The sequence below is a fragment of the Ranitomeya imitator genome, chromosome 3 (genome assembly GCF_032444005.1).
Source record: "Ranitomeya imitator isolate aRanImi1 chromosome 3, aRanImi1.pri, whole genome shotgun sequence".
NCBI lineage: Eukaryota > Metazoa > Chordata > Amphibia > Anura > Dendrobatidae > Ranitomeya > Ranitomeya imitator.
The window spans coordinates 387342432-387356339 of NC_091284.1; the positions used below are offsets into that span (position 1 = coordinate 387342432).

The window sequence follows — 13908 nt, forward strand, 5'->3', positions numbered from 1 at the left end:
GACAAACCTGGCTGGGCAATATAGTACGTAGCTGGGCAATATACTACGTGACTGGCCAATATACTACATGGCTCTTTGCTGTATACTACCTCACTGGGCAATATACTACGTCACTGGGCAATATAGTACGTGGCTGTGCAATATACTACGTGGCTGTGCAATATACTACGTAGCTCGGCAATATACTACGTAACTGGGCAATATACTATGTGGCTGGGCAATACACTACGTCACTGGGCAATATACTACGTGACTGGGCAATATACTACGTGGCTCTGTGCTGTATACTACGTCACTGGGCAATATACTACGTGGCTGGGCAATATACTACGTCACTGGGCAATATACTACGTGACTGGGCAATATACTACTTGGCTCTGTGCTGTATACTACGTCACTGGGCAATATACTACGTGACTGGGCAATATACTACTTGGCTCTGTGCTGTATACTACGTCACTGGGCAATATAGTACGTCACTGGGCAATATACTACGTGGCTGTGCAATATTCTATGTAGCTCAGCAATATACTACGTAACTGGGCAATATACTATGTGGCTGGGCAATACTGTTGTGAATTCTGTGGCTGAATTCACTTCTGTGGTCACAAGTGGTATTGCAGTCTCTGGGCTTCCTCCCTCAGGTGTTTTGGTGAGCTCGTTGGCTGCCTTGCTATTTAGCTCCACCTGAGTCTGTCTTCCTTGCTCCTTGTCAATGTTCCAGTGTTGGATCTGAGCTACTGCATCTTTCCTTGGGCCTGCTGCTCTGCTAGATAAGTGCTTCTAGTTTGTTTTCTGTTTTTTCTGTCCAGCTTGCTGTTAACTTTTGCTGGAAGCTCTGAGAAGCAAAGGGGTGCACCGCCGTGTTGTTAGTTTGGCACGGTGGGTCTTTTTGCCCCTTTGCGTGGTTTTCGTTTTAGGGTTTTTTGTAGACTGCATAGTTCTCTTTGCTATCCTCGCTCTGTCTAGAATATCGGGCCTCACTTTGCTGAATCTATTTCATTCCTACGTTTGTCTTTTCATCTTGCTAACAGTCATTATATGTGGGGGGCTGCCTATTCCTTTGGGGTATTTCTCTGAGGTAAGTCAGGCTTGTATTTCTATCTTCAGGCTAGTCAGCTCCTCAGGCAGTGCCGAGTTGCATAGGTAGTGATAGGCGCAATCCACTGCTGCTTATAGTTGTGTGAGGATAGATCAGGTACTGCAGTCTACTGAGATTCCACGTCTCAGAGCTCGTCCTATTGTTTTTGGTTATTGCCAGATCTCTGTATGTGCGCTGATTACTGCACGCTGTGTTGCCTGATTGCCAGCCATAACAGTACAAGGAGCCACACCAATGATTCCCAATAGAGGGAAAAAAGAAATCCTGACAGCATTTTTTTTTCTTAGCTCTGTCTTCAGTCTTTTTTTTCCCCTAGACATTAGAGTGCTTCAGGACACAGCTGTGGACATGGATATTCAGGCTCTGTGCTCCTCAATGGATAATCTCGTTGTAAATGTACAAAAGATTCAAGATACTATTGATCAGAAATCGATGCTAGAACCAAGAATTCCGATTCCTGATTTGTTTTTTGGTGACAGAACTAAATTCCTGAGCTTCAGAAATAATTGTAAGCTATTTTTGGCCTTGAAACCTCATTCTTCTGGTAATCCTATTCAACAGGTTTTGATTATTATTTCTTTTTTGCGCGGCGACCCACAGGACTGGGCGTTTTCTCTTGCACCAGGAGATTCTGCATTGAGTAATGTTGATGCATTTTTCCAGGCGCTGGGATTGCTTTACGATGAGCCTAATTCAGTGGATCAGGCTGAGAAAAATCTGCTGGCTTTATGCCAGGGTCAGGATGATGTAGAAGTATATTGTCAGAAATTTAGGAAGTGGTCAGTACTCACTCTGTGGAATGAATCTGCACTAGCGGCTTTGTTCAGAAAGGGTCTCTCTGAAGCTCTTAAGGATGTAATGGTGGGATTTCCTATGCTTGCTGGTTTGAATGAGTCTATGTCCTTGGCCATTCAGATCGGTCGTCGCTTGCGCGAGCGTAAATCTGTGCACCATCTGGCGGTATTGTCTGAGAGTAAACCTGAGCCTATGCAGTGCGACAGGACTATGACTAAAGTAGAACGGCAAGAACACAGACGTCTGAACAGACTGTGTTTCTATTGTGGTGATTCTACTCATGCTATTTCTAATTGTCCTAAACGCACTAGGCGGTTCGATAGCTCTGCCGTTATTGGTACTGTACAGTCCAAATTCCTTTTGTCCATTACCTTAATGTGCTCTTTGTCATCGTATTCTGTCATGGCGTTTGTGGATTCAGGCGCTGCCCTGAATCTGATGGATTTGGATTATGCTAAACGTTGTGGATTTTTCTTGGAGCCTTTGCGGTGTCCTATTCCGTTGAGAGGAATTGATGCTACACCTTTGGCCAAGAATAAGCCTCAGTACTGCGCCCAGCTGACCATGTGCATTGCTCCTGCACATCAGGAAGTTATTCGCTTTCTGGTACTGCATAATTTGCATGATGTGGTCGTGTTGGGGTTGCCATGGCTACAAACCCATAATCCAGTATTGGATTGGAACTCTATGTCGGTAACCAGCTGGGGTTGTCAGGGAGTACATGGTGATGTTCCATTTTTGTCTATTTCATCATCCATTCCTTCTGACATCCCAGAGTTCTTGTCGGACTTTCAGGATGTATTTGAAGAGTCCAAGTCTGATGCCCTACCTCCGCATAGGAATTGTGATTGTGCTATCGATTTGATTCCTGGTAGTAAATTCCCTAAGGGTCGTTTATTTAATTTGTCCGTACCTGAACACACCGCTATGCGCAGTTATGTGAAGGAGTCCCTGGAGAAGGGACATATTCGCCCATCGTCGTCACCATTGGGAGCAGGGTTCTTTTTTGTAGCCAAGAAGGATGGTTCGCTAAGACCGTGTATTGATTACCGCCTTCTTAATAAGATCACTGTTAAGTTTCAGTATCCCTTGCCATTGATTTCTGACTTGTTTGCTCGGATTAAGGGGGCTAGTTGGTTTACTAAGATTGATCTTCGTGGTGCGTATAATCTGGTGAGAATCAGGCAGGGAGATGAATGGAAAACGGCATTTAATACGCCCGAGGGTCATTTTGAGTATCTGGTGATGCCGTTCGGACTTGCCAATGCTCCATCTGTTTTTCAGTCTTTTATGCATGACATTTTCCGTGAGTATCTGGATAAATTCTTGATTGTTTACTTGGATGACATTTTGATCTTCTCAGATGATTGGGAGTCTCATGTGAAGCAAGTCAGAATGGTTTTCCAGGTACTGCGTGCTAATTCCCTGTTCGTGAAGGGATCAAAGTGTCTCTTCGGTGTGCAGAAAGTTTCATTTTTGGGGTTCATCTTTTCCCCTTCTACTATCGAGATGGATCCGGTTAAGGTTCAGGCCATCCAGGATTGGACTCAGCCGACATCTCTAAAAAGTCTGCAGAAATTCCTGGGCTTTGCTAATTTTTATCGTCGCTTCATCTGTAATTTTTCTAGCATTGCCAGACCATTGACCGATTTGACCAAGAAGGGTGCTGATTTGGTTAATTGGTCTTCTGCTGCCGTGGAAGCTTTTCAGGAGTTGAAGCGTCGTTTTTGCTGTGCCCCTGTGTTGTGTCAACCTGATGTTTCTCTTCCGTTCCAGGTCGAGGTTGATGCTTCTGAGATTGGTGCAGGGGCGGTTTTGTCACAGAGAGGTTCTGGTTGCTCAGTGTTCAAACCATGTGCTTTCTTTTCCAGGAAATTTTCTGCTGCTGAGCGTAATTATGATGTGGGCAACCGAGAGTTGCTGGCCATGAAGTGGGCATTCGAGGAGTGGCGTCATTGGCTTGAGGGTGCTAAGCATCGCGTGGTGGTTTTGACTGATCATAAGAACCTTACTTATCTTGAGTCTGCCAAGCGCTTGAATCCTAGACAGGCCCGTTGGTCGTTATTTTTTGCTCGTTTTGATTTTGTGATTTCATACCTTCCGGGCTCTAAAAATGTGAAGGCGGATGCTCTGTCTAGGAGTTTTGTGCCCGACTCTCCGGGGTTATCTGAGCCGGCGAGTATCCTCAAGGAAGGAGTCATTGTGTCTGCCATCTCCCCTGATTTGCGGAGAGTGTTGCAGAAATTTCAGGCTAATAAACCTGATCGTTGTCCGGCCGAGAAACTGTTCGTCCCTGATAGGTGAACTAGTAAAGTTATCTCTGAACTTCATTGTTCGGTGCTGGCCGGTCATCCAGGAATCTTTGGTACCAGGGAGTTGGTTGCTAGATCCTTCTGGTGGCCATCTCTGTCGCGGGATGTGCGTGCTTTTGTGCAGTCCTGTGGAATTTGTGCTAGGGCTAAGCCCTGCTGTTCACGTGCCAGTGGGTTGCTTTTGCCCTTGCCGGTCCCGAAGAGGCCTTGGACACATATTTCGATGGATTTCATTTCTGACCTTCCCGTTTCTCAAAAAATGTCGGTCATTTGGGTGGTCTGTGATCGCTTTTCTAAAATGGTCCATCTGGTGCCTTTGGTTAAATTGCCTTCCTCCTCTGATTTGGTGCCTTTGTTCTTCCAGCATGTGGTTCGTTTACATGGCATTCCTGAGAATATTGTTTCTGACAGAGGTTCCCAGTTTGTCTCGAGGTTCTGGCGAGCCTTTTGTGGTAGGATGGGCATTGACCTATCTTTCTCCTCGGCCTTCCATCCTCAGACTAATGGCCAGACCGAACGAACCAATCAGACCTTGGAAACATATCTGAGATGTTTTGTTTCCGCTGACCAGGATGATTGGGTGTCATTTTTGCCGTTGGCTGAGTTCGCCCTTAATAATCGGGCCAGCTCGGCTACCTTGGTCTCTCCATTTTTCTGCAATTCTGGGTTCCATCCTCGTTTCTCTTCAGGACAGGTTGAGTCTTCGGACTGTCCTGGTGTGGATTCTGTGGTGGACAGGTTGCAGCAGATCTGGACTCAGGTAGTGGACAATTTGACCTTGTCCCAGGAGAAGGCTCAGCTTTTCGCTAATCGCAGACGCCGTGTGGGACCCCGACTTCGTGTTGGGGATCTGGTTTGGTTATCTTCTCGTCATATTCCTATGAAGGTTTCCTCTCCTAAATTTAAACCTCGTTTTATTGGTCCGTATAGGATTTCTGAGATTCTCAATCCGGTGTCTTTTCGTCTGATCCTCCCAGACTCCTTTTCCATACATAATGTATTCCATAGGTCGTTGTTGAGGAGATACGTGGCACCTATGGTTCCATCTGTTGAGCCTCCTGCCCCTGTTTTGGTGGAGGGGGAATTGGAGTATATTGTGGAGAAGATTTTGGATTCTCGTGTCTCTAGACGGAAACTCCAGTATCTGGTCAAATGGAAGGGTTATGCTCAGGAAGATAATTCCTGGGTTTTTGCCTCTGATGTCCATGCCCCAGATCTTGTTCGTGCCTTTCATGTGGCTCATCCTGGTCGGCCTGGGGGTTCTGGTGAGGGTTCGGTGACCCCTCCTCAAGGGGGGGTACTGTTGTGAATTCTGTGGCTGAATTCACTTCTGTGGTCACAAGTGGTATTGCAGTCTCTGGGCTTCCTCCCTCAGGTGTTTTGGTGAGCTCGTTGGCTGCCTTGCTATTTAGCTCCACCTGAGTCTGTCTTCCTTGCTCCTTGTCAATGTTCCAGTGTTGGATCTGAGCTACTGCATCTTTCCTTGGGCCTGCTGCTCTGCTAGATAAGTGCTTCTAGTTTGTTTTCTGTTTTTTCTGTCCAGCTTGCTATTAACTTTTGCTGGAAGCTCTGAGAAGCAAAGGGGTGCACCGCCGTGTTGTTAGTTCGGCACGGTGGGTCTTTTTGCCCCTTTGCGTGGTTTTCGTTTTAGGGTTTTTTGTAGACTGCATAGTTCTCTTTGCTATCCTCGCTCTGTCTAGAATATCGGGCCTCACTTTGCTGAATCTATTTCATTCCTACGTTTGTCTTTTCATCTTGCTAACAGTCATTATATGTGGGGGGCTGCCTATTCCTTTGGGGTATTTCTCTGAGGTAAGTCAGGCTTGTATTTCTATCTTCAGGCTAGTCAGCTCCTCAGGCAGTGCCGAGTTGCATAGGTAGTGATAGGCGCAATCCACTGCTGCTTATAGTTGTGTGAGGATAGATCAGGTACTGCAGTCTACTGAGATTCCACGTCTCAGAGCTCGTCCTATTGTTTTTGGTTATTGCCAGATCTCTGTATGTGCGCTGATTACTGCACGCTGTGTTGCCTGATTGCCAGCCATAACACAATACACTACGTGGCTGCACAATATACTACGTCACTAGGCAATATACTACGTAACTGGGCAATATACTACCTGACTGGGCAATATACTACATCGCTGGGCAATATACTACGTGGCTGGGCAATATACTATGTCACTGAGCAATATACTACGTGGCTGGGCAATATACTACGTGGCTGGGCAATATACTACGTGGCTGGGCAATATACTACGTGGCTGGGCAATATACTACGTGGCTGTGCTATATACTATATGGGCTGTGCAATATACTACGTGGGCTGTGCAATATACTACGTGGACATGCATATTCTAGAATACCCGATGCTTTAGAATCGGGCCACCATCTAGTATATATATATATATATATATATATATATATATATACAGGTCCTTCTCAAAAAATTAGCATATAGTGTTAAATTTCATTATTTACCATAATGTAATGATTACAATTAAACTTTCATATATTATAGATTCATTATCCACCAACTGAAATTTCTCAGGTCTTTTATTGTTTTAATACTGATGATTTTGGCATACAACTCCTGATAACCCAAAAAACCTGTCTCAATAAATTAGCATATCAAGAAAAGGTTCTCTAAACGACCTATTACCCTAATCTTCTGAATCAACTAATTAACTCTAAACACATGCAAAAGATACCTGAGGCTTTTATAAACTCCCTGCCTGGTTCATTACTCAAAACCCCCATCATGGGTAAGACTAGCGACCTGACAGATGTCAAGAAGGCCATCATTGACACCCTCAAGCAAGAGGGTAAGACCCAGAAAGAAATTTCTCAACAAATAGGCTGTTCCCAGAGTGCTGTATCAAGGCACCTCAATGGTAAGTCTGTTGGAAGGAAACAATGTGGCAGAAAACGCTGTACAACGAGAAGAGGAGACCGGACCCTGAGGAAGATTGTGGAGAAGGACCGATTGCAGACCTTGGGGAACCTGAGGAAGCAGTGGACTGAGTCTGGTGTGGAAACATCCAGAGCCACCGTGCACAGGCGTGTGCAGGAAATGGGCTACAGGTGCCGCATTCCCCAGGTAAAGCCACTTTTGAGCTACAGAGAAGCAGCACTGGACTGTTGCTAAGTGGTCCCAAGTACTTTTTTCTGATGAAAGCAAATTTTGCATGTCATTCGGAAATCAAGGTGCCAGAGTCTGGAGGAAGACTGGGGAGAAGGAAATGCCAAAATGCCTGAAGTCCAGTGTCAAGTACCCACAGTCAGTGATGGTGTGGGGTGCCATGTCAGCTGCTGGTGTTGGTCCACTGTGTTTCATCAAGGGCAGGGTCAATGCAGCTAGCTATCAGGAGATTTTGGAGCACTTCATGCTTCCATCAGCTGAAATGCTTTATGGAGATGAAGATTTTATTTTTCAGCACGACCTGGCACCTGCTCACAGTGCCAAAACCACTGGTAAATGGTTTACTGACCATGGTATTATTGTGCTCAATTGGCCTGCCAACTCTCCTGACCTGAACCCCATAGAGAATCTGTGGGATATTGTGAAGAGAAAGTTGAGAGACGCAAGACCCAACACTCTGGATGAGCTTAAGGCCGCTATTGAAGCATCCTGGGCCTCCATAACATCTCAGCAGTGTCACAGGCTGATTGCCTCCATGCCACGCCGCATTGAAGCAGTCATTTCTGCCAAAGGATTCCCGACCAAGTATTGAGTGCATAACTGAACATTATTATTTGTTGGTTTTTTTGTTTGTTATTAAAAAACACTTTTATTTGATTGGATGGGTGAAATATGCTAATTTATTGAGACAGGTTTTTTGGGTTATCAGGAGTTGTATGCCAAAATCATCAGTATTAAAACAATAAAAGACCTGACAAATTTCAGTTGGTGGATAATGAATCTATAATATTTGAAAGTTTAATTGTAATCATTACATTATGGTAAATAATGAAATTTAACACTATATGCTAATTTTTTGAGAAGGACCTGTATATATACATACAGTATGTATATATATATATATATATATATATATATATATATATATATATATATATACACACACACACATAAATATATGCAAAACCCTATAATATGTGAACATAGCCTTCTTGGGAAATGACCATGATATGGTCTCTTTTGAACCATTTATGGATTTCCTTAGTATTGCATAGGCGATGGAATTAATGCATGAGCAGTTGATGAAATTATCACGTGTGCAATACTAAGGAAATCCTGAAAACATGACCTGTTGGTGGGTCGCGAGGACCGGAGTTGAGAAACACTGATCTAAAGGGATGATGATCATTTTAGTAGTAAGCAGCTTTCCCGCTAAGGCTACGTTCATTTGGATATTGTGCTTATTTGGTCCATTTTGAATAACAGACAAACGAAGTAATGTCTAAAATGGATCCATTCTGTTACAAACATAAATCTAAGAACCCCATTGATTGTTATGGGGTCATTCTGGTTTCTGTTAGGCCGCCGTCACACATGCGACTTTTACGGACGTAAGAGCGCAGAATCTACGTCCGTAAAACTCGCAAAAAATACGGCACAATTATTCTCTATGCCCCTGCTCCTATTTGCCGTATTTTACTGATCAGTATTATACGGCTTTCTACGGCCGTACAAAATCGCAGCATGCTGCGTTTGTCACCGTACTGCGCAAGAAATACGCCAATGAAAGTCTATGGAAGCGTGAAAAAATACGGATTACACACGGACAAGCAGTGTGACTTGCGAGAAATACGCAGCGCTGTTAGAGAGAAAAGCCGGTAATTCAGTGCGGTGTACAGTAAAATCACACTGACAGCTTACAGTAGAATAGGTAGAATAAATGTGTACACATAGAATAGGTATATATATATATATATATATGTCAGTGAGACACATATATGTATATATATTAATATTTATTCCAGCGCTAGACAGCTTGAAAGCCGGTAATTCAATTACCGGCTTTTTCCTTCTCCTTCCTAAAACCCGACATGATTTGAGACATGGTTTACATACAGTAAACCATGTCTTCTCTCCATTTTTTTTGCAGATTCCACACTACTAATGTCAGTAGTGTGTATCTGCAAAATTTGGCCGTTCTAGCTCTTAAAATAAAGGGTTAAATGGCGGAAAAAATTGGCGTGGGCTCCCGCGCAATTTTCTCCGCCAGAGTAGTAAAGCCAGTGACTGAGGGCAGATATTAATAGCCTGGAGAGGGTCCACGGTTATTGGCCCCCCCCTGGCTAAAAATATCTGCCCCCAGCCACCCCAGAAAAGGCACATCTGGAAGATGCGCCTATTCTGGCACTTGGCCACTCTCTTCCCATTCCCGTGTAGCGGTGGGATATGGGGTAATGAAGGGTTAATGCCACCTTGCTATTGTAAGGTGACATTAAGCCTAATTAATAATGGAGAGGCGTCAATTATGACACCTATCCATTATTAATCCAATACTAGTAAAGGGTTAAATAAAACACAAACACATTTTTTTAAATTATTTTAATGAAATAAAAACAATGGTTGTTGCAGTATTTTATTCAACGCCCAATCCAGTCACTGAAGACCCTCGTTCTGTGAGTAAAAAAACATAATAAACCAACAATATACTTACCCTCCGCAGATCTGTAACGTCCAACGATGTAAATCCTTCTGAAGGGGTTAAAACATTTTGCAGCAAGGAGCTGTGCTAATGCACGCTGCTCCTCGCTGCAAAACCCCAGGGAATGAGGCTAAAAATAGATCAATGATCTATATTTAGCTTCATTTGCGGTGAGGCGCCCTCTGCTGGCTGTTCATAGATCGTGGGAAATTACCTAGAAAGCCAGGGAGCTTTCTAGGTAAGTTGAATAAAATACTGCAACAACCATTGTTTTTATTTCATTAAAATAATTTTAAATAATGTGTTTGTGTTTTATTTAACCCTTCACTACAATTGGATTAATAATGGATAGGTGTCATAATTGACGCCTCTCCATTATTAATCTGGCTTAATGTCACCTTACAATAGCAAGGTGGCATTAACCCTTCATTACCCCATATCCCACCGCTACATGGGAATGGGAAGAGAGTGGCCAAGTGCCAGAATAGGCGCATCTTCCAGATGTGCCTTTTCTGGGGTGGCTGGGGGCAGATATTTTTAGCCAGGGGGGGGCCAATAACCGTGGACCCTCTCCAGGCTATTAATATCTGCCCTCAGTCACTGGCTTTACTACTCTGGCGGAGAAAATTGCGCGGGAGCCCACGCCAATTTTTTCCGCCATTTAACCCTTTATTTTAAGAGCTAGAACGGCCAAATTTTGCAGATACACACTACTGACATTAGTAGTGTGGAATCTGCAAAAAAAATGGAGAGAAGACATGGTTTACTGTATGTAAACCATGTCTCAAATCATGTCGGGTTTTAGGAAGGAGAAAGAAAAAGCCGGTAATTGAATTACCGGCTTTCAAGCTGTATAGCGCTGGAATAAATATTAATATATATACATATATGTGTCTCACTGACATATATATATATATATACCTATTCTACGTGTACACATTTATTCTACCTATTCTACTGTAAGCTGTCAGTGTGATTTTACTGTACACCGCACTGAATTACCGGCTTTTCTCTCTAATATATGTGTCTACTGACATATATATATATATATATATATATATAGACAGTATATATATATTTTCTTTTCTTTTTGGGACACATGGATCACTTCTATAGCGGTATGTTGGTTTTGCTAGCCTGCGAGAAAACCACGCAGTACGGATGCCATACGGATTACATACGGAGGATGCCATGCGCAAAAAACGCTGACACACCCTGCCTACGGAGGAGCTACGGACCACTTTTTTCGGGACTTTTCAGCGTATTACGGCCGTAACATACGGACCGTATTGTTTTACGCTGTGTGTGACGCCGGCCTTATAAGTCAGGATTTAGAATGGAATAAAAGCACATCATGCATAACTTTTTTCTGTTCTAATAACTGGCACTGTACTGTACTGTAATTGAGACCACTGCACAGTTTTATAAAAATCAGCTACTCTACATGTCTGACAGCCATTCCATTCCAGTGTCAGTTGAATCCCAACCAGAGTATACCTCATTCTACTTATTGTGCTTCTGATTAGGTGATCATCTGAACCAACTCTTATTTAATGAGGGAAAGTCTAAAAAAACACTGCTGTGGTGTTCACAATCCTCTTTCACTAGGACAAGCTGGATTGCAAAACAAGTGCTAGTATTGTCCCACCTGCATACAGCTGGGAGAAAATTAACTTTATTCTCCCCACCAGCAGTCGGTATTCAGTCATAGTGGTGGGGGCAGCGCCGGTTCAGTCACCACTCTGAGTATACAGAGCGGCCGCTGTAACCACGCTCCCAGCCCTGAAAGACACTGGCTCTACATTGAGGCCAGCTGTCACTCGGGGCCGAGGATGCAGTAACAGTTGCCTCTCAGAATGGTGACTGAACCAGCACTGTACCCATAACTGAAACCTAATTCTGGCTGGAATAAAGTTAATTTTCAGACTGCACTCAGACACGCAAATCAATGAGTGTTAGGTGTCAAGTTCCTACCACTGCACAGGGGGAATCTCGAACCATGTCTGTTGTGGTCTCCCATTCTTCTTCAGCCACAGTGGAGTCTGCTCAGCGGAGACATCGGTCCCTGCGTCTGGCTCAGCCTGATACTGTGCGAATGGTTACTGCTGCCTTTCCAGGCTCTGCTTTTGTAGCCAGCACTGGTCAGCAGCGAGCAGGCTTTTCGGGGACTAAGTCCTGCTTTTCAGGCACTGAGCATGCCCACGGGAGAACCTCTGATTGGAGGTCAGGGGTCACACACTCAGGCCCTGTAGCAGCTCCTATTGGTCCACCATGCGCTAGTATCAAATGTGTTTGGCTTATGCCAGTGGATAGTATACCACTCTATACATATGTGGTGTGAAGCTGTAGCTTTGGGACTGTACACTCAGGCAGGCAGCTAGCATCAGTGGGGGCAATTAGCCTTAGCTTAGCATCTGGTTCCTTCATGTGTGCGGTTAGCACAGAAGAGTTCCAGAGCAAGCACAACCCTAGTTAGGGTAATAGTTTTGTGTACAGCGCGACTCACACGGGGTGAAGCTTAACCCACATGTGAGCTCAGAGGTTATCCGCCGTTACTTTGCAGCAGATATCTCTGCACAGTGGACCCCGGGCTGCGAACGCACCTTGTGGCTTGCCATCTATACTCGATACGTTCTGCTAGCCCTAACAATGAGTTTGTGGAAAAAAATCAGAATACACTCTGATTACAACACAGACTGACAGAATGGAGGAGATGGAGACATATTTTTCTCACTCATCTCCTCTTCTGAGAGAATCGGATCACACTCTGATCAAAGTTTCTTCAGAGTGTGATTAGCATAATCGGACCGATTTTCTCAGATGGGAGAAAATACAGTCATGTGCCCCCATCCTAAGTATTGAATTGAGATGCAAAGCACAGTTCTATTTAATACATAGTGGCCCCTGCTGGGTACTACAGATGAGCACCTATTCTTTTTACTAGGAGCCATTCTGCAGTACCTGGCAACGGCTGCTACACATTAAATGGAGATGCACAAGTATTTACATCCAGCGTCTGCTAGAGCAAATATCAACTGATCAGTGGAGATGCTGATTATTGGATATTCACCAACCTGATATCAATCAATGTACTGTATTATTGTCTGTATGGATCTCCAAAGTATTGATTTTTGATCAGAATCATCATCCATTAGCTGTAGTAGAGAGGACTGAAGACAGACCTGTATTAATTTATATGTTTCTACTAAATTGTATGAAAATGGTTTTTTTTTATCTATGTACTGTATGTAGCAGATGAGCACAAAGGCCAATGTCTCTCATAAAAACATATCCATTTATGTAGTTACTTATTTTTATATATGATCATGCTGTATGTTGTTGGAAGTGGAACAGTGTCATGGATTCATGGATTATGACCATTTACTGACTTTTCTCCTCAGCTATGTTTTGTGGTGTCCCAGCTACTCCCAAGAACGGGGCAGTATTTGGTAAGGAATACACTGTAGGCACCAAGGCTGTCTATGAATGCAATGAAGGACACCTTCTCTTGAACTCTGAAGATGCAGTTGCAGAATGCCAACCATCTGGGCATTGGAGCAATGGCAACAACCCTCCACAATGTGTCGGTGAGTATGCAGGGCATGCATACTTTGGTTTAGTGGTGGATACCTGATTTTACCTTACACGTTCCTCTTGTCTTTCTCAGCTGTTACATGTCCAGAAATCAACAGTTTGAACACAGAACATGGTCGCTGGCGTCTTATCCATAAAACCCAGTATCAGTACGGAGCTGAGCTCATGTTAATCTGTGACCCTGGCTACTACTACATGGGACTTCGCATTATTCGTTGTCAGGCCAATGGATCATGGAGTGTGGGGGAAAATGTGCCGACCTGCAACAGTGAGATATAGTGAAATCCTTTACCATAATATGACGCACTAGGGCATTGTATCAATCAGACGGTGGAATTTGCCTTTCCATTACTGGGTCATTCTGAGCTATTCACAACATGAATAGTAGCAAAATTGTCATATTACTGCTTGATGCTCAGCTTTCATATCCCAGACCTAGAGTGACACTTAGTTACCATATCAATAGATGACACTAAGCTATTAT

The 13908-nt window shown here is 43.8% G+C and overlaps 1 protein-coding gene across 1 annotated transcript in view; it reads left to right on the forward strand.

The window, feature by feature from the left end:
* The window catches only part of CSMD2 (CUB and Sushi multiple domains 2), a 1686610-nt gene that overhangs the window by 1617020 nt on the left and 55682 nt on the right, over nucleotides 1-13908 (forward strand). Inside the window, exons 50-51 of the mRNA XM_069756979.1 lie at nucleotides 13232-13417; nucleotides 13498-13692. Of these exons, the coding sequence (XP_069613080.1) occupies nucleotides 13232-13417; nucleotides 13498-13692 (381 nt within the window). The remainder of the gene's footprint in view (nucleotides 1-13231; nucleotides 13418-13497; nucleotides 13693-13908) is intronic.